Here is a 21,102-nt window from a genome sequence, read left to right as displayed (position 1 = left end):
CTTATTGCTTGTGTGTATAGCCCAGTAGATGGGAGGATTGCCTCACTGAGTGTTTATCAAATACTCATGCATCTCAATTTGTGTTTGTGGTGCAGGTAAAGGCAAAGTGTGATCGTGGAATCAAAGGCAATGAAGAGGAGGATGTTCTAGGGACTTGATTGTATGGTTACCTGGCATTGTTAGGTTGCTAGAATTGAGTCTTAGAGCATTGTTAGGATTGCTGGTTGTTTGATTTATGCTGTTTGGGATTAATGCTGGATATTACTTATTTGGTTATTGGTTATTGTTTTATTGGATATTTAATTGGTATGTTGTTCCGCTGTTGGATTGTGAATGTGGTTAGGTGGCTAGTGGGTATGGGACCACTAGTTGTAGTTAACTATTATATTATTATTTATTATTTATTTATTAAAAAAAAAAAAAAAGGTCGGTCGTTTCATTTTGGTATCAGAGCCCTTACGGTTCTAGGTTTGGGTTCACTAGGTTTCTGTTGTAGATGTTTGGGATTTTGCATGCTTGATTGATTATGTGAGTTAGTCAATTGTGTGTGGCATGAAGTCCTAGAACATCGTCTTCGAGCCGAGTGTGTGATTCCACGGTGAATTTATGTTTCTGTGTTATAATAGAAATTGTTTGCTTAGCCTTCTGTTCATGGTAGTGCAGATGGTTAGAGAGGATGCTGTGACTGGTCGAGGTCGTGGACGCGGACGTGGTCGCGGACGTGGTCGTGGTAGGGGTAGAGCCCCAGTGGTTAGTGAGACCGAGGACCAGAGTGTGACAGCTGAGGGTGTTGGCGAGTCGCAGGATGTTCCGGGGGATTCCGTGAGTGTGGCAGGAGGGGGCGGTGTTGATGCTCCAGTGGCCGGTGATGCTAGGGTCCCAGGTGTGGGGGTCCCAGCGGGTGGAGTCCCTGGTGTAGACGTTGCGGCTTTGCTAGCACAGGTGTTAGAGCGGTTACCACCAGTGGTACCGACTCAGGCTCAGGTAGTGCCACCAGTGGTGGCGGAGGAGCGGCAGCCAGTGGCTGCGGATGCGGGGGTCCATGCTCGTTATCTCAGCATGTTGACAGAGATGGGTCGGTTGCGTACCGAGCAGTTTTCAGGAGGTGTAGATCCTACTGTTGCGGATGCGTGGAGGACGAGAGTGGAACGTAACTTCCACACTCTGAGATGTCCTAAGGAGTTTTGGGTGGACATAGGGGTCTACTTTTTGAGTGGTGATGCTGAGTTGTGGTGGAGATCTGTGGCTGCTAGGAGGGTGCAGCGGGAGATGACTTGGGCTGACTTCGTTTTGGAGTTCAACCGCAAGTATTTTCCTAGAGAGGCATTGGATCGTTTGGAGGTGCAGTTCCTTCAGTTGTCTCAGGGGACACGGTCAGTGCGGGAGCTGGACTTGGAGTTCAGTCGACTTCTGTGTTATGGAGGTCGGGCTATGGAGCCTGAGGAGGCTCAGATCAGGAGGTTCTTGAGGGCTCTATGTGATGACTTGAGAGTTCACTGTAGAGGGAGGAGTTATGCTACGCGTGCAGAGCTGGTTGAGACTGCAGCAGAGATTGAGGAGGATATCCGGGCACAATCAGTGGCGGTAGCTCCAGCAGTTTAGCCTAGTAAGGCTCAGCAGCAGGGTGGTTCTAGCAGGGGGGTAGGCATGCTCAGGGAACCAAGAGGAAGTGGGAGGCTACGCAGAAGCCGAGTGGTGCGGGTTGCTTCGGTTGTGAGAGCAGGGATCACAGGGTTGCTAGTTGTCCCAAGAGGAGTGTTCTGACGGCAGGACCTCGGGTATGTTATCACTGTAGGGAGACAGGGCACATCAGGCCTTTTTGTCCCAAGTTGCAGCCGGCAGCAGTGGCAGCGTTGCAGCAGGTGCAGCCTGGGGGTCAGCAGGTGGCACGGATTGAGCAGGCGCCACGAGTTTACACGACAGTTGAGACTGGTGGAACCAGTGCCGGGGCGATCACAAGTATATTTTCTGGTACTTTAACTTTGTGAATTTTAGTAGGTTCAGAGTGTATATGTTTCCTGTGATAAAGTGTTAGGTTCTCAACACATGAGGTTTGTGTAGGGACCTTGTTGGTGGGCGGGTTTAAGTCCCACGTTATGTTTGATTCTGGAGCTTCGCATAGCTTCATTACTCCAGAGTGTGCAGAGTGTGCGGGGATCAGCGGGGATCCTGGAGAGCGTACTGGAGTTGTTAGAGTTGCGGGAGGCAAGTTCCTGAGAGTTATTGGACGAGCTAGAGGAATTGATATTCAGATCGCAGGAGAGTCGTGGCCAGCGGATTTGCTTATCAGTCCAGTGGAGCTGTATGATGTTATTCTCGGGATGGATTGGATGCATCGACATAGGATGCATTTGGATTGCTATCGGGGTAGAGTGGAGTTTGAGCGTCCAGGAGGGAAGTTGGTTTTTCAGGGTATTAGACCGACTTCAGGGAGTCTCGTGATCTCAGCCATTCAGGCTGGGAAGATGATCGAGAAGGGCCGTGAGGCTTATTTGGTTACTATATCTATGCCAGAGTCAGTGGGGAAGTCTACGGTTAGCGGTATTCCGGTAGTGGAGGAGTTTGAGGATGTGTTTCAGTCTTTGCAGGGATTACCACCATCTCGGTCGGATCCTTTTACCATTGAACTGGAACCGGGGACGACACCGTTATCCAAGGCTCCTTACAGAATGGCTCCAGCAGAGATGGCAGAGCTGAAGAAGCAGCTAGAGGATTTGTTGAGTAAGGGATTCATCCGTCCAAGTGTGTCACCGTGGGGAGCGCCGGTGTTGTTTGTCAAGAAAAAGGATGGGAGTTTCCGGTTGTGTATTGATTACAGGGGTTTGAACCGGGTCACTGTGAAGAACAAGTACCCTCTCCCGAGAATTGACGAGTTGTTGGATCAGTTGAGGGGTGCTACTTGGTTCTCCAAGGTGGATCTGGCATCGGGTTATCATCAGATACCGATAGATGAGGCAGATGTGAGGAAGACTGCTTTCAGGACGAGGTATGGGCACTATGAGTTTGTGGTAATGCCTTTCGGGTTGACTAACGCACCAGCAGCGTTTATGAGATTGATGAACAGTGTGTTTCAGGAGTTTCTGGATGTATCTGTCATCATTTTCATCGACGATATCCTGGTCTATTCTAAGAGTCCTGAGGAGCATGCAGTGCATTTGAGGGCAGTTATGGAGAAGCTGCGGGAGCAGAAGTTGTTTGCCAAGTTGAGCAAGTGTAGTTTTTGGCAGCGTGAGATAGGCTTTCTGGGTCACATTGTTTCTGTAGAGGGGGTTTCTGTAGATCCAGAGAAGATTCAGGCTATCAGAGATTGGCCTAGACCGCAGAATGCCACAGAGATCAGGAGTTTCCTTGGATTGGTAGGGTACTACAGGAGATTTGTGCAGGGGTTAGCAAGCAGAGCACATCCTATGACTAAGTTGACAGGGAAGGATGTTCCTTTTGTCTGGTCAGAAGAGTGTGAGGAAGGCTTTGCAAGCCTGAAGGAGATGTTGACTACTGCGCCAGTGTTGGCTTTGCCTGAGCAGGGAGAACCCTATGTGGTTTATACAGATGCATCTAGAGTTGGGTTGGGTTGTGTTCTGATGCAGCATGGGAAGGTGATTGCTTATGCTTCGCGGCAGTTGCGGGTGCATGAAGGCAACTATCCTACTCATGATTTGGAGATGGGTGTTGTAGTTTTTGCCCTGAAGATTTGGAGATCTTATCTTTATGGTGCAAAGGTACAGGTGTTTACAGATCATAAGAGCCTGAAGTATATATTCACTCAGCCTGAGCTGAATTTGAGGCAGAGGCGGTGGATGGAGCTTGTGGCAGATTATGATTTGGAGATAGCCTATCATCCTGGTAAGGCTAACACGGTTGCAGATGCTCTGAGTCGGAAGAGGGTAGCTTCGGCTCAGGAGCAGGAGATGGAGTCTCTGGTAGGGGAGATCAGTGCTTTGAGCTTATGTGCTGTTTCACAGGAACCGTTGGATTTAGAAGCAGTAGATAGAGCAGATCTTCTGAGTAGAGTGCGGTTGGCTCAGGAGAAGGATTTGGGGCTGGTGAATGCCTCTAAGGATGTGGATTCAGAGTATCAGGCTCAGATAATGGTACCATCTTGGTGCACGGTCGTGTGTGTGTGCCCAAGGATGAGGAGTTGAGACAGGAGATTCTGAGAGAGGCTCATGCGAGCAAGTTATCCATTCATCTAGGAGCGACCAAGATGTACTGTGACCTCAAGAGGTACTATCATTGGGTCGAGATGAAGAAGGATGTGGCTAGTTGGGTTTCGAGGTGTGATGTGTGTCAGCTAGTGAAGGCTGAGCATCAGGTTCCTGGCGGGTTACTGAAGAATTTACCCATTCCTGAGTGGAAGTGGGATATGATCACTATGGATTTTGTGGTAGGATTGCCAGTGTCACGGACCTTTGATGCTATTTGGGTCATTGTGGACCGGTTGACTAAGTCAGCACATTTTCTGGCCATTAAGAAGACTGATGGAGCAGCGGTCTTGGCTAAGAAGTATGTGAGGGAGATAGTCAGGTTGCATGGGGTGCCAGCGAGCATTGTATCTGATAGGGATTCTAAGTTCACTTCAGTGTTCTGGAAGGCATTTCAGGCAGAGATGGGCACTAAAGTGCATATGAGTACAGCTTATCATCCCCAGACTGATGGACAGTCAGAGAGGACGATCCAGACGCTGGAGGATTTGCTGGGGATGTGTGTGTTGGATTGGGGTGGCCATTGGGCAGATCACCTGAACCTGGTAGAGTTTGCTTACAACAACAGCTATCAGGCGAGAATTAAGATGGCTCCTTATGAGGCTTTGTATGGGAGGCCATGTCGTACACCATTATGCTGGACTCAGGTGGGGGAGAGGAGCATGTTTGGTGCTAGTTTTGCTCAGGATAGACAGAGGAGTTATGCAGATAGGAGGAGGAGAGATCTTGAGTTTCAGGTAGGAGACAGAGTGTACCTCAAGATGGCCATGTTGCGGGTTTTAGACTTTGGTGCCACTCATCACATAACCTCTGACTTAAGCAACCTCTCTCTTCATCAACCCTACAATGGTGGTGAGGAGGTGCTGATTGGTGATGGCTCTGGTTTGAAGATCACACACATTGGTTCCACATCTCTTTCTTCATCCTCTAATGCTTTAACTCTCAAAGATGTCCTTTGTGTTCCTCAAATACACAAAAATCTAATATTAGTCTATTGCTTATGCAATGCTAACCAAGTTTTGGTTCCCTTTTTCCCGGCATATTTTCAGGTGAAGGATCTCAGAACGGGGGTCCGCTTACTCCAAGGTTGAACTAGAGACGAGCTGTACGAGTGGCCACTTCTCTCTCCCTCACCATCATCCTATCTTACTTTCACCTCCACATCAATCAAACCAACTTTACAGGATTGGCATTCTCGTTTGGGTCATCCTTCCCTTCGTATTCTTAAGTTTATTATTTTTCAGTTTTCTTTACCTTTTTCTCCCTCTCAAATAAACTCTCTATGCAGAGATTGCTCCATTAATAAAAGTCACAAGTTATCTTTTTCTGATACCTCTATCTCTTCTTCTCGTCCCCTTGAAATTCTCTTTAGTGATGTTTGGACATCCCCCATTATATCCATTGATAACTACAAATACTACCTCATCTTTGTTGATCATCATACTCGATCCATATGGTTTTATCCACTAAAACTAAAATCTGATGTCAAACAAACCTTTATTCGTTTTAAAGCTCTTGTGGAAAACAGGTTTCAAACAAAAATTGGCACTTTCTTCTTTGATAATGGTGGTGAATATATAGCTCTTCGAGACTTTCTTTCTACTAATGGAATTACTCATCTCACCACACCTCCTCACATCCCTGAACACAATGGTCTCTCCGAATGGCGACACCGCCACATTCTTGAAACTGGCTTATCGCTTTTAAGCCATGCTTCTATCCCATCATCATACTGGCCCTATGCTCTGTCCACTGCCGTTTATCTCATTAATCGTATGCCAACACCTGTTCTCTCCAATAAATCCCCATATCAACAACTGTTTCAAATCGCTCCTAACTACACTAAACTCAAAACCTTCGGCTGTCTATGCTTTCCTTGGTTACGTCCTTATACCTCAAATAAACTTGAACCAAAATCCTCTCCGTGTATCTTTCTTGGTTATTCCTTAACTCAAAGTGCTTACCTTTGTTTAAACCCACAAACCGGCCGTATCTATGCTTCTCGACATGCTAAGTTCGATGAAACTTCCTTTCCCTTTACATCCCTTCCAGCTTCGCTTCATCATGATACACCAAACACTCCCATCATCTCTCATTACCCATACACTCTAGTGCCACTTGTTCCGCTTTCATCTCCTTCGCCACCGGAATCACCTTCGTCCTCTGGTCCTTCGCCGTCTCTCATGTCGGGTTCCTCGATTGATTCTGGATTACAAGCATCACCTCATACAGCTAATGAAGCCCACTCTGAAAGTCCGGCCCATTCTGATACGAATTCAGACCCAACCCATCATGTGTCTCCTAATCATACGGCCCAGTCTCCGAGTCCACCAACCTCTCCCTCGTCCTCCTCGACTACGCCTTCTTCATCCTCATCGCCGTCTGTCTTGCCGGTTCTGGCGGTGGTTGTTCTTCCAGCACCGGTGGTTGTTCTTCCAGCACCGGTGGTTGCTGTTCCACCTCCCCGACATACCATGGCCACACGTTCAAAATCGGGTATTGTCAAACCCAATATCAAGTACTCTCTCGCTGCCACACTTGCTCAATCCGATCTGGAACCGCAAACTTTTTCCGACGCTCTCAAAGATGATCGCTGGCGGGTTTCAATGTCTGACGAATTCAATTCTCAGGTTCTTCATAACACTTGAAATTTAGTTCCTCCCCCTCCTCCGCCTGTCAACGTCATAGGATGCAAGTGGGTCTACCGCACCAAATTCAAACCCGATGGCTCTGTTCATCGCTACAAATCTCGATTGGTTGCGAAGGGCTACAAGAAATAAGAGGGTCTCAACTACAATGAGACTTTTAGTCCCGTCATCAAGTCAACCACCATCCAAACTGTTCTCGACATTGCCGTTAAACTCGATTGGCCTATTCGTCAGCTCGACGTTAACAATGCATTTCTTCAAGGTACATTAACAGAGGATGTTTTCATGACTCAACCACTTGGTTTCATTGACAAGGATCGGCCACACTATGTCTGTCATCTCAAGAAAGCCTTGTACGGTCTCAAACAAGCTCCTAGAGCTTGGTACATGGAGCTCCGTAACTATCTTCTCTCAGTTGGTTTTACAAATTTGTTGGTTGACACTTCACTCTTTATTCTAAAGAAAGGTACATCTTATGTCTACATGTTAATTTATGTTGATGACATCTTAGTCACAGGAAGTGATCATCGTCTTGTTTAAGCCACTCTCAACTCTTTGGCTGATCGGTTTTCCGTCAAGGATCATGAGGAACTCTCCTATTTTCTGGGTATTGAAGCCAAACGAGTCTCCACTGGTCTTCATCTCTCTCAATGACGCTACATTCTTGATCTCTTGTCTCGTCACAACATGCTCCATGCTAAGCCTGCTACTACCCCTATGGCTACATCACCGAAACTGGCGTTGAACTCCAGTATCAAACTATCTGATGGAACAGAGTATCGTCGTGTTGTGGGCAGTCTCCAATACTTAGCTTTCACTCGTCCTGATATTTCTTTTGCCGTCAACAAGCTCTCTCAGTTCATGCACTCGCCAACGACCGATCATTGGCAAACAGCTAAGCGTGTATTACGATATTTCGCCGGAACACCTACTCATGGTATTTTTCTTGCTCGCAACACTCCACTCTCTCTTCATGCCTACTCGGACTCTGATTGCGCGGGTGATGTAGATGACTTTGTTTTTACCAACGCTTACGTTGTCTACATCGGTCAGAACCCCATCTCTTGGTCTTCCAAAAAGCAGAAAGGTGTAGCTCGCTCCTCCACAGAAGCAGAATACCGAGCTGTCACAAACACTTCTTCTGAGTTAACATGGATATGTTCCCTTCTTACTGAACTTGGTGTCTCTTTTATTGCTGCTCTTGTCATTTATTGTGACAATATTGGCGCCACATACCTCTGCGCTAACCCTGTCTTTCATTCCCGCATGAAGCATATTGCAATGGATTATCACTTCATTAGAAATCAAATTCAAGCTGGTCACCTACGAGTCAAACACATCTCCACCAAGGATCAACTTGCCGATACTCTAACTAAACCGCTTTCACGCACCACTTTTCAGTATCTCACGTCCAAGATTGGAGTTCACAAGACCCCTCCATCTTGAGGGGGCGTATCAAGGATCAATCAAGAATCAATCAAGAATCAATCAAAAATATGTTAAGGATCATCATATCATCTATTTATGTCAACTGTATATTCTGTAATTAGAGAATATGTTAAGGATCATCATATCATCTATTTATGTCAACTGTATATTATGTAATTAGACTTCTCTATAACTTCTTTCCTGTATAAATAGAGAGTAAAACATTGTAATATATTCATTCACTCAATATACAAATCATTCTCTATAAAAAGACTTATATTTCTCTTCTGTTTATCATTTTCTCTTTTTTTTTTGTTCAAGGTCTTTATATATTCTATATTTTATTATTTCGTATAATAGATTCTCATTGTTTGTTGCTAAATAATAGATCGTTTTGGTCTTTTACTTATGTTTCAGAGATTTCTAAGCATTCTTCCTTCAGACCATCTAACAAACTCAAGATTTCAAGGTGGGAACATATGTTTTTGTATTTTTGCTTCACCTAAAATTTATTTTATTGTTGCCTCACTCATAAAATATCATTTTTCCAAAAAAAATAAAAACCCCGTCAATTTGATTCACTATTTCCAAATTTTCGCCGTATCAAAGCAAGATTAAAGCCATAAAAAGGAACAACTACTCTAGTTGAACAAGCATGGGAAATACCTACCGAAACTATATGGCGCGTCTCTAATTAATAATCAACGTTTTGATTTGTTCGGATTAGTCTTTAATATCAAACATGTGGTGTGGAAGAATCTAAATAACATTAAATATCATTCAAGACATTTAATTTGTGATTATTATATACTCTACACTTATCTCTATCTTCACGTAAATTTTTTTGTAGTTTATAGAATTTAAGTTAACGAAATGTATAACTCCGTCGTCATTACATGTCTACACGATGGCGACGGATATCATATGTTGCCTATGCTTCATATTTAAACGATAAAATATATTTTAGCAATCTATTTATGTTAACACTAAACATTTGTAATAGCTATCTTATTATTTTGATTAGAGAGATGTAATGATATAGATTTCGAACATGGATGTCTTTAACTCTCACTACTTTGCCTAATGAAGGATTCAAACGAGTGGTCTTCAAATAATTATTTTATCTTCTCTTTTAAGAATTGTTGTATGTGTTAATTAAGTTGTTTTCACAATGGGTTAATATAATAAACTTACACTATAATTGAGATGGAACAAAGGGGACTTCAATTGTATGGTTCACATTCAAAGCTTTTTCAGGATGTATATTGTAGTTTATACAATTTTAACCCCCAAAAAAAGTAACATTTTTGTGGTGTATAATTCACACACGCACATCTAAATTTGAATACAAGTCATAACATAGTATACAAAAGCATGGTTTACGAATAATGTGATGTTAACTACAAAACCGAACATTGTGATGTTAAAATGCTTTTTGAGTACTAACTTATATATATATATACATACTTTAATCCTTACTAGTAAATCAATCACACGCAATGTATAGCACCTCTAATAAATTAATAATAATCAAACCATTTAAAATTAACTGTAGTATTTGGAATTCGTGGGGTAGCTTTCACTAATTAAAAAAACAAAACAAACAAAATCTTTAAATGTGAACCATACAAGCTAAGTGAAGTCCTTTTTGCTTGTTGTGATAGTAAGCTTATATAATTAAATAAACGTTGACTGATTAACCACCACACAATGGCTCCCAAAGACAACTAATAACACAGATATTGATACAACCCCTAAATTCTAGCCGTTTCTTATGCTTTACCCCCCTTATCCTCCACTAATCTCATTTGTACCATCTTTCATTTTTCTTCTTACATCTTTTTTGATAAAATTTTCTCACAATTCTTAAACATAAGAACAGATGGTGCACAACAAAAAAAGCAGATTTTTGGTCAGACTAATTTAGAACCTTAAATATAATGCAAAGCCTCAAAATGTATACTGTTTACCTTGGAAAAAAATGAGATAACTACACGATTAGCTATGTTTTGGCTTTGGAAATCATAATAGATTGATGGTTAGTCAACTTTTTTGTACCTTTTGGTGCTTCTGTTTAAATTTATAAATCCTCAATAATTTGGATTTTCTCGTACATCGTAATCATTTTACAGACATTACGATATAATACTACAAACTAACATCATATCAATGATTCATATTGAAGTGGTGGGTGATGAGAGTCGTAGTACATGAGTTTTGTTTCGAAACTTGAATATGCATCCAAAAAATATGAGGACGATAAAATTGCTTGGAGGAGAAACGTTTTCATCATGACTATGTTACCCCTATTAAGGGCATTTACGTCAAAATAAAAGGGCAAGATTCATCCACGTGTACAACAAACAACAACAATACCACAACACAAATAATTTAATTTCCTATATAAAATGTGCAACGTTTCTCCTACTTACAAATCTTTCCTTCCACAATCACCACCACAACCACAAGAACAAACAAGAAAGAGAGAGAAAGAGAAAGAGAAAGAGCAAAGTTTGAGAAAAAATGTGTAGAGGTTTGAATGAAGAAGAGAGCAGAAGAAGAAGCGACGGAGGAGGAGGAGGTTGCCGGAGTCTCTGCACGACTCCGAGTGTTCCGGTGAGATGTGAGCTTTGTAGCGGAGACGCCTACGTGTTCTGTGAGGCTGACTCGGCGTTTCTTTGTAGGAAATGTGACCGGTGGGTTCACGGAGCGAATTTTCTAGCTTGGAGACACGTGAGGCGCGTGCTATGCACTTCTTGTCAGAAACTCACGCGCCGGTGCCTCGTCGGAGATCACGACATCCACGTTGTTTCACCGTCGGCGACGACGACCGTGGAGGATAGAAGTGAACAAGTTAGTAGCAATGATCATGATGAGGTTCCGTTTGTGTTTCTCTGATATTTAGTTTTTTTTTTGGTGCAAGATATAAATATTCCTAGGGTTTTTATGCAATTTTTTTCTGTTAAGAAAAAATCTGGGAAATTTAGTTTATGAAGCTTAGAATTTTATTGGCTTAAAATAGCAAAAACAAAAAAAAAACAAAAAAAAGATATCTGCAATAGAAAGGAAAGAAAGAAGGATAGTTTGTTACTGAGTTTATTCTTCGAATCTTTTGTTATTTTCTACTATATATGCAGCGTTTGTAAACCACATGCAAAGAACAAAAGTGTTCCATAAAAAATTGCTACAAAAAAAAAAAAAAGTCATTAAACTCAATGTTGAAGCAGGAATTAATCAGAGCGGCATATGGATATGAAATCTCTTGTTTGGCATTTTGTTAGAATTAATGATATATATACAAGAACTATAGTAACTAAACTTTTTCACAAGTGAAATATCTTCTTAATACAGTGATAGAAATTAGTGTTATGGCTTCTTCAGCCTTCAGCTAATTAACTCACTAATCAAGTAATTTTAGGAAATTGGTGTTATGGCTTCTTCAGCCTTCAGCCTAAAGAACTAGTTTCCTTAATAGCCTTGAAGCACGTTAAGCGCGTGCTATGTATACAGCCTTTATACAGACAAAAGAATGAAGCAGGTTGTAATCACTGCTACTTTATTCATGAAAAAGTAATCTGGGGAACTTATTTGGAAAATGTGAATTAGGATTTTTCCTATTATTAAAGGAAAACAAAAATCCCATAAACGGGTAAAAGATTCAAAAACAGAGGAGATTTGTTATTTACGATATTTTAACCATTTTGGCTTCCACCATCTTCGTTCTGTTTCTTCTCCAACGTTCCCATGCCTCAACATGTTGATTTCTTCGATTCATAAAAGACACTGTACACAATAAGACAAAATATTACATTACTTTACCGACAAGGAACTGTTTTTACCAACCTTATCATCATCATGATGAAGCATGATTTGTCTCTGTTTGTGGAAAGAAGAAGCAACTTTACATTTCTATTTTTGTATAGTAGTCATTGGTTATTAGACGGGAGATGATGGGTCATAGTCATAATTGTCGCCAGCTTTCACAAATCTTCCTTTCACTCTTTTTCTCGTGTCAGCTCTAGCTTTGCGAGATGCATATCGAATCTGTTTCCCAAAACTACAATTCAAAACAAATATATAAAACATGATTTTAAAAACATCCTATCTAATTAAGTTTGGTATGAACTCTGTTTTTGTAACCATTTTTTAATAAAAGAATAAAAGTTTTATAATAAAACTTACGTGCGCTTTAATCTCTTCTCCTTGTATCTCAACTTAGCCTGGTCCCTTGCTTGTGGACAACGATGTTCAAGATTTGATTCCCATGGCGCTTCACTCATTATAAACCCTGGAGTCATCCCACAATCCTGGTAATCCGCTGCGCTGGTTTCACCTGTGACGTTGGAGATGGTAAGTGACATGGTCGGATGGATTTGTCCGAACAAGACAGGTGATGGAGGAAGAGCAAGTCCAGTAGTGTTGATGTTCATCTGAAACGGACCTGACTGATAGCTCGTGTAATCTTGTTGTCCAGGTGATGCTGTCTGAAAACAGAATATAACTCAATTTTCATAATAGAGTTTTCTTGAGGTATTCGAAACTCCAACAACAAAATGCTAAAGAGACCTCTAAAGCCTTGTCTATAATAGTAAAGTTTGAGGCGCGCGCGGTAACGGTTGTGTTATCCTTGTCGATCAATAGGCAATTTGGTACCGTATGGTCTGGTTCTATGTGTTCTTCTGATGAGCATCCGATGATATCATCTCCAACGTCAAAGTTTAACGGCGCATTATCCAGATTTAGCTCTTCGCATAGATCTTCTTCAAGTTCAAGAAACAAATCAGGACATCCCTGGAAACACTCAAACACACACACACATAAATGAGAACTGCATTGTCCATCAAGAACTTATAAAACGAGTTTAATTCCTCTATATAGTACCTTAGATTCCATGCAAAAGAAAGATGATTGATCACTGAGATTCTGAGTGTAACTGATGTTGTGTGGCACCATGGAATAAGAGGAAGCGATCAAACCATCTAATTCGTTGAATTTCGCCATTCCGAACACGTCATTGTTGGGGCCATTCAAGGGAAAAGAACCAACGAAAGGACTAACCAAACCAGACACAGAAGGTTCAAGAATGGAAGACCACATTCTGACAAAATCTGTCGGAGAAGGACAACCAGAGAAAGGGTTCAAGCTCTGAAGTCTATGTCCTAACACCGAGCAGTTGCTTGCATGCCAGTGACAACCTTGGCAGTACGAAACCTTATCGTCAAGACAGCGAATTATGGCTGGCTGTGAGTAGCATTTCTGGCAGATCAAAGAACGTGTGTGCCTATGAGACAGAGGATTCGCTGAGTGTACATGGACGTCGCAGTTTAGGCATAGTTTAGCCAAATCGGATTTGCAATAAATCACTGCTTGTGCGGTTGCACAGTGGTCACACTTTGGCTCCATACTTAGAGACATGATGATGATTGATGAACAAAATAATTTTGTAAAATTAAGGAAAATGTATAGAGAATCAGACGTTTAATTTTTTTTGGTATTTGACGATCAGTAAACACACGAAAGAATCCTGCACGTAGGTCAAAGATTATTCATGAACATTTCAGAGCTAGCTCAGAATTAAATCTTGGAAAAAAAATGATCAATTTGGGATTTCAGATCGTAGCAATATGGATGCATGATGGGGTTTTGTGTTTTAAATTTAACAAATGTCGTATAATAATTTGTTACGTTTCAAAGATAAGCGCATGTAAAGTTGTGTGTGTGTTTTTGTAGTTAGATGTGAATTGTAATCATTGTTACGCTTTTGAAAGCTTCTGTGGAGGAAGATGCACTCACTTGATTGGTAAACCGAGATCGATTAGTCCGATTCACAACCTTGGTAAAATGTAGAAAAACTCGAAAAGCCGATAAGGGAAGATTACAAAACGAAACAGATTACAATCTATGAACAATTTTTTTTTTACGAATCGAATGAGAATGCAAAGAACGAAAGAGAGTCTTTACAGTGGTGTGCGAATCACGTAGAAGAAGGTGTGTGTGTGAGAAGAAAGAGAGGTAGGGTTGATCTGTATTTATACCTAGTGAAAACGTGTGCTCACGCGGTGGAAAAATCCACGTGGTGTAATAACGAGCCGTCATGTGAATTTTATATGAAAACATGCATATTAATGATAATTCGATCGTCGTCATTCGTCAAGGCTTATCTGATTTTTTCTTTGCTCGATAGATTTTGTTCTCTCTGTGGCAAACCTTAAAACTCGTTCTTTCGGGTCGATACTATTACTAATTACTATAATTAGTTACTTGTGTGATTTCCAAGAATTTTCTTGATATCGTTTTAAACGCGTAAGCAATGCTTTATTACATGTCTTAATTACTTAATATTAAGGCACGTTTTTATTTATTTAAAACATCGATATTATATAGTTAGGGTACATTTTCTTAACTAGTTTGAAAGATACTATCAGTTGTTATGAGTTGTAACTTGTAAGATGTCTTTTGGTATCCCTAACATTTGATATGTATAGATGTAGTTGTGACATGTGAGTTAATGAATTAGGCCACATCAACATCTATATTATCATCGATCTAAACAGTTTAACACATGTTTTAATTATTGATATAATGAGCCATGTATAGTAACTATTAAAATATTTAATTTCTTAACTAGTTTGAACTTTGAAGGGCTCTATCTATAGTTGACTCTTGAATAGCGAAATTTGTTTTTTTAAATAGAATTTCTAACTTTTGATCAGGCCGTCCTGAAATTTTGGGATCCCAACCCGTAAAGAAATCACAATCTATTTCATAAGAAGTTGATTTTAAAAGAGAATTCTCTGAAATTTGAACTAGCTAGCTAGTGATCTCGTATGTCTTTTTACATAATTAATCCTCACTCCTCAGTAACGCGTATGTATGCCTTTTTTAAATAAGTAGGTATCTAACATTAGTATATATCTATATTTAGTGTTTACTTCAAGATAATAATAGGATTATAATGCCAGTATCTATAATACAGTTTGTGTACTTCCCCAACGAGAAAATTATGGACGAAGACTCGCAAAATCTTTTGGTAAAAAAAAAAGAATATGAATAGGAATATCGAATGTGAATCTTATTATTTGTTTGCGAAAAATAAAGCTATTTGTTTTACAACATATTTAATAATTGCTCAAGGTAATATACAAAAATCATCAGAATCCTATCTTCTCGCGAAGAGACACGTGTCAAGCCTAACTCACAAGCTGGTTCAAAGTCAGACGTATCCCCACGTAACATTTTAAGCTCATCGTATCTCCACCACCCAATCAACAAGACAATACCCAAAACGAACGATACAAAATATGGCCCATTAACGAGAGAATTGAAGGCGAACCCATGTTAACCGCAGCCGGAGACGATGAACTTGACCCGGTCGTGGGACCAGAGCCGCCAACGGAAGCAGCCACTCCAAGAGTGCTGACTATAATCTCCCACGTGATGGAGAAGCTCGTGGCACGGAACGAGTGGTTAGCTAAGCAAACTAAGGGATTCGGGAAGAGCTTGGAGGCGTTTCACGGCGTGAGAGCACCGAGCATAACTATAGCAAAGTACCTTGAGAGGATATATAAGTACACAAAATGTAGCCCGTCGTGTTTCGTTGTCGGGTATGTGTACATAGACCGGTTGGCTCATAAGTATCCTGGTTCTTTGGTTGTATCCTTGAATGTTCATAGACTCCTCGTCACTTGTGTCATGATTGCTTCGAAGATACTAGACGACGTGTAAGTAATTAACCCTTTCTTGATTTTTTTTTTATATCGTGAATTATATTAGACTGACTATAAAACTGTCTGTAGTTGTGTGTCTTAACTAATTTACAAATTGAAAAGATACATTTCATATCTAACCAACATAAACTGATGACAAACTTTGTTACCTAGGTTAAGTGCCACTTTTAACTACCTAATTTCATATTCACAGGCATTACAACAATGAGTTCTATGCTCGGGTTGGAGGCGTGACCAATGCGGACTTAAACAAAATGGAGTTGGAGCTTCTCTTCCTCCTTGACTTCAGAGTGACAGTGAGTTTTAGAGTTTTCGAAAGCTATTGCTTCCACCTCGAAAAAGAGATGCTACTAAACGGCGACGCTTCTTCCCTCAAAGATAGTAGACCAATGCAAGAGAGTCTTTCCTCTACATCATCTTTATCAACTATATATGTTTGATATATATATACAAACTTTTTTCTATATCTTTTAACTGAACACGTCTGGTTGTCGGAAAAAGTTTACCAACTGGCTTACAGATTTATATTTTTCATTTTAAAAAGAAAACGTTTCAAATTCGTGCTACAAAACCTAATCTGTACAACTGATTGATGTATACTACACCAGGACTAAGATTCATAATGTAAAACGCTTAAATTTGAATAGTTTGTAAAATTTCAACTAATGGAAACAAGCCTTTTCTTCACTTTTCACATATGGTTTTCGTTCTACATATTCATGTCTCTATTACATTATATTCACGTATAAAGCTATACTCCTTGATGGCTTAAGTATCAAACAACAACAAATCGAAACCCAATTCTAGTTTCCTTATTTCCTTACACCTCAGATTGTCTCTTTGGTTCATCGTGTGAAACAACTTAAAAAATATTCATATCACAAGAAAACAAAACGCACCGTTTCGTTGCTTTAAACGCTAGATGATCAAATCCATCGCACCCTAAGTTACAAACCATGGTCTCACATCCTTATATACCGTCACGTGTAAAAACATACACGTGTCCTTACAACTTTGACTTGGCCTAGTTGTTGTGTTCTTCTTCTTTCTCCTATGCTTGTCGAGAACAGTGCCTCCTATCGTTTCTTCTGCGATATCTTAAAAAAAAAGCTTCAAGCTTTAAGAATCAAATCTCATAGTCTCGGATTCTCGTTTTCAAAACGACGACGTAGTTTGGTAATCTGGGTTGTGAAGGAAACGTGAGAGACTACTACTAATGGCGGAATCGTCGTCGCCGTCGCCTACTGAAGAGATCGTTCGGTTGATTAAGCGTTTAAGCGCTTACGTTGCTTTCAAAATGTCAAGCCTTTTCTCAACTACATCGATTCGCAATCTGGTTTTTTAATTTCTCGATCCCTCTCTCTCATTTACTCTGTTTCTGTATCGGATCTGGGTTTGGGAATTGAATCCAATTTCGACTCTGATTAGTTCAATTAGGGATTTTTGCAATTGAATCTTCAAAATTGATGAATTTGATTACCTAATGTTACGATTCAGCTCAAATTTGAGTGATTTAGCTGTTTGGGTAGAAAAAAGTATTCATCTTTGGAGTTAATTGGCAATTGGGTATGGTTAGAGTTGAAAAAAGTATCGAACTTTTGAATTTGTTATGTAAGTTGAATTGTTATCATTGTGATTAGGATTCAAGATCGATTGGAGCGATTGCGGGGCTTGCGATTGCGGTGATATTTACGTGGAGGGCGATAAGAACGCCAGGGGAACAACGGCAAAGAAGGCAGCCTAAGCGGAGGATGCAATCTGCTGAAACGTCTAGTGCTGCTGCTGCTGCTGCTGCTGCTCAGTCGAATCTAGGTTCGGTACCTCCTGAGGTTTCTTTGCCTCATGAGGATGATAATGCGGTGCAAGATGTTGTTGATCAGTTCTTTCAACCTGTTAAAGTAAACATTCTTTTTTTCTCTATACAGTTCTGAACTATTGTGTTTACACTTTACAGTATTGTTTACTTTGTTCTGTGTTAATTTAGAATTCATGTTTTGTTTTTGCAGCCTACTTTGGGGCAAATAGTTAGGCAGAAGCTTAGTGAAGGAAGGAAGGTAATTTGCATTTCAGCATTGATAGAATTTATCTTCTGATGATGTATTTTCTCTGAGCTGCGGATAGTCTTTGACGATGTTTAAGCACCGTATTGAAGCACTAGGTCAGGTTCATTATTGTGTTGAGCTTCACCCTTGTCTAATATGCATTTGTAGGTAACATGCCGTCTTCTTGGAGTGATTCTTGAGGAAACAAGTCCAGAAGAACTCCAAGTAAATAATATTTCCTTTTGTTTGACATTCATTTGAATATTGCAGTATGCGTCTGTTCTGTATCTGACTCAAAGCATTTTTTTTGCAGAAACAAGCAACAGTGAGATCATCTGTTTTGGAAGTTCTCCTAGAGATTACAAAGTTTAGTGATTTATATCTCATGGAAAGAGTTCTTGACGATGAAAGCGAAGTGAGCATTAACTTCTTTTTCAGTCAATGTTCCCTCTTATTCGTGTTCTTTTGTTGGCCTTCGTGTTGGTAGCATGTCATAGCATACTGATTGTGGTTATCACTAAACATGGTTTGCTTTTAATTAGGGCAATGGGTCATAACATGGATATTTGTGTAGATAAGAATTGAGAAATGGATACTGTTTGATTAGAAAGATTCTTAATCACATGTCTTTACATTATGAGAGGAAGATAGCTGAGTTCATTGGTACAACTAAATGCTTGAGAAGTTTGTGCCTTTTTGTAATATTTTCCGGTTGGAACAAGTGGTTTTATCATCAGTATTTTCTGAAACTCACATTTTGAGCTCTATTATGCAGGCCAAAGTTCTAGAGGCTTTAGAAAGTGCAGGCGTTTTCACATCTGGTGGTTTGGTCGAAGAAAAGGTATTCAATTCAGCCTTTCTTCGACAGTCTTGTATCAAAGCATGGCTTATCAAAATTTATCTGTCCTCAACCATGCAAAACACTAGTGGAATGGTTTTGACAAAGTGCCAAGAATAACAATTCTGTAAACATGAAACTGCAGGTCCTCTTTTGTAGTACAGAGATCGGAAGAACTTCATTTGTCAGACAGCTAGAACCTGACTGGCATATCGATACAAACCCAGAAATCAGCACACAACTAGCTGTAAAGTCTTTTGCTTGTTTACTCATTTTTCATTCTCATGTTGCTTCTTTAGTTGACTGATATCTCTCTTAATTGCAGAGGTTCATCAAATATCAGCTTCACGTGGCTGCAGTGAAACCAGAGCGAATAGCTCCGAATGTGTTCACCTCGCAGTCGATAGAACAGTTCTTTGGATGTGTTTGATGTCAAAGGAAAAGAGAGGTGAAAGATATACGTTGTCTTGAGTCCTGACTTCAGCATCATTGATCGAGTGTGTCTCTTAGGCTGAAACTTGTTTTTCTCTTTTTCTTTTATTGTGTCTAAATTAAAAGCTTGATATATCTGCGAGTTAGATATTACTGCGAGTGCCTCTGTGAAAGTATCCATCCAAGTTTGTAATTTTTGTATTAGCAACTTAGCACAAGTCTCTTACGGAAATAAACAAAAGTCGCGTTATTTGACAAGTGTTTTATGATTAGTATTTCTACACAAATGCTTGAAGAGACTAGTACATTTTCTTGGCTTTGATTCTTTTGGATTTTAATTTTTATTATTAAGTAAAACTTCATATAATTGATTATGTGAAAACAGTGGATTTGTGGGTATTAAGAAAAGGCAGAACCAAAGACGTGTAATACGATCAAGTGTGTAATAAGACGTGATACCTTATGTTAGAAGACGCGTATGTGTGTGCATACAACAACTTCATCATAGTGCATTTCTAATGAAAAAGTTTATTGAAATTTTAGTCGGTGGTTAGTCCAATTAATAAAATTGGTATTACAAACAAACTTAGGAGTAAACACTGTAAAACACGAAATTCCTAATTTAAAAAGTTTGTGGTCCTAATAAAAAAGACACATAAAAGATACAATGTATCAAAGAATTTAGTGGAAGAGCAACATAGACATGAGTGTAGACATACAACTTCATGCTTTTGTTTGTGACTTATTTGACGCAATACATCTACGAAAATTTGTGGCTTATAAATAAACAGACGCATAGGTTCACAACCTTCATCAATCTATCACCTTTCCATTCTATCGTTCTCTCAATTCTTAAAATCTTTTTCATCAAATTCCTTCCAGAGAAAGGTAAAAAAATGTCGACGAAGATGATCGTGTTGAAGAGCAACGATGGTTTCACGTTTGAGATTGAAGAAGCTGCCGCACGCCGAAGCCAGGTCATAGCTCGTATGATTGAAGACGATTGCTACAAAGATATCCCGATTCAAAACGTGAACGGCAAGATTCTTGCGTTGGTGACCGAGTACTGCAAGAAGCACCCCTTCGTCCCTGATGCTAAGCCTACCTCCGTAGATGATGCTAATCCTACCTCCGTCGATGATACTAATCCTTCCTCCGTCGCTGATGCTAATCCTACGTCCAAAGAAGATCTCAAGAAGTGGGACGAGGAATTCATGCAAATCGATGATCAATCCACGATCTTTGATCTCATTCTTGCTGCGAATTACCTAGACATCAAAAGCCTTGGTGACCTAGCGTGCCAAGCTGTTGCGGATATGATCAAAGACAAAACTACAGACCAGATTCGTACAGACTTCAACATTAACGGGGATTACACACCGGCAGAAGAAAATGATATCATTGAGAAGAATAAATGGGCTTTTGAATGAGAAGCGGATTATAAAAAAAAAAACTATAAGCAGCTTTCTATATTCTTTATAGTGTGTGTGTTTTTTTCAGTTTCTTGATCAATGTAGATGATGATGACTTCATCTACGTTCTATAATAATCCAATAATGAACGTACGTAACCATATACTCCGTTTGTTATTACTCGATAAATAAAAAGTATTCCTCTTGTTGGTTTTTTTTAAAAAAAAAATTGAAATTCTGATATGGCTTGTTTCACCCTGTAGAATGTATTAAAAGTTATGCATAATTCAGTCAAAATATTTAAAACTATATACATTTAATTTAATTAAGAAAGCTATATAGACATTTGTTATTGGAAAAAAAAAGATCTGCC

The 21,102-nt window shown here is 40.0% G+C and overlaps 4 protein-coding genes and 1 pseudogene across 5 annotated transcripts; 4 read left to right on the top strand and 1 right to left on the bottom strand.

The window, feature by feature from the left end:
* The first annotated feature begins 10,703 nt into the window (after positions 1-10,703).
* Positions 10,704-11,377, top strand: LOC104746631 (B-box domain protein 31). The gene has a single exon (XM_010468151.3). The coding sequence runs from the start codon at positions 10,802-10,804 to the stop codon at positions 11,174-11,176; it is 375 nt and encodes a 124-aa protein (XP_010466453.1). The 5' UTR covers positions 10,704-10,801; the 3' UTR covers positions 11,177-11,377.
* Positions 11,378-11,723: 346 nt separating this feature from the next.
* Positions 11,724-14,276, bottom strand: LOC104746632 (zinc finger protein CONSTANS-LIKE 12-like). Its single transcript, XM_010468152.2, has 6 exons — positions 14,072-14,276; positions 13,160-13,802; positions 12,845-13,069; positions 12,461-12,762; positions 12,184-12,335; positions 11,724-12,061 (listed from the first exon to the last, which is right to left on the bottom strand). The coding sequence occupies exons 2-5, from the start codon at positions 13,691-13,693 to the stop codon at positions 12,215-12,217; spliced, it is 1,182 nt and encodes a 393-aa protein (XP_010466454.1). The 5' UTR covers positions 13,694-13,802; positions 14,072-14,276; the 3' UTR covers positions 11,724-12,061; positions 12,184-12,214.
* Positions 14,277-15,511: 1,235 nt separating this feature from the next.
* LOC104746630 (cyclin-U1-1) lies at positions 15,512-16,562 on the top strand. Its single transcript, XM_010468150.3, has 2 exons — positions 15,512-15,999; positions 16,199-16,562. The coding sequence occupies exons 1-2, from the start codon at positions 15,614-15,616 to the stop codon at positions 16,443-16,445; spliced, it is 633 nt and encodes a 210-aa protein (XP_010466452.2). The 5' UTR covers positions 15,512-15,613; the 3' UTR covers positions 16,446-16,562.
* Positions 16,563-16,949: 387 nt separating this feature from the next.
* LOC104746629 (ubiquitin-conjugating enzyme E2 enzyme activator PEX22) lies at positions 16,950-19,575 on the top strand. The gene is made up of 8 exons (XM_010468149.3): positions 16,950-17,341; positions 17,646-17,903; positions 18,012-18,059; positions 18,216-18,272; positions 18,361-18,462; positions 18,823-18,888; positions 19,031-19,132; positions 19,211-19,575. Exons 1-8 carry the CDS (start codon positions 17,222-17,224, stop codon positions 19,313-19,315), a joined length of 858 nt encoding a protein of 285 aa, XP_010466451.1. The 5' UTR covers positions 16,950-17,221; the 3' UTR covers positions 19,316-19,575.
* A 472-nt stretch (positions 19,576-20,047) lies between these two features.
* Positions 20,048-21,102, top strand: LOC104746628 (SKP1-like protein 11 pseudogene; annotated as a pseudogene). The gene has a single exon (XR_015582983.1). The product of XR_015582983.1 is annotated as an SKP1-like protein 11 pseudogene (transcript).

This window comes from Camelina sativa, chromosome 15, assembly GCF_030686135.1.
Source record: "Camelina sativa cultivar CO46 ecotype springtype chromosome 15, ASM3068613v1".
Taxonomy (NCBI): Eukaryota; Viridiplantae; Streptophyta; class Magnoliopsida; order Brassicales; family Brassicaceae; genus Camelina; species Camelina sativa.
Note: the sequence above shows the minus strand (reverse complement) of the source record. Positions and strands in the feature narration are given on the sequence as shown.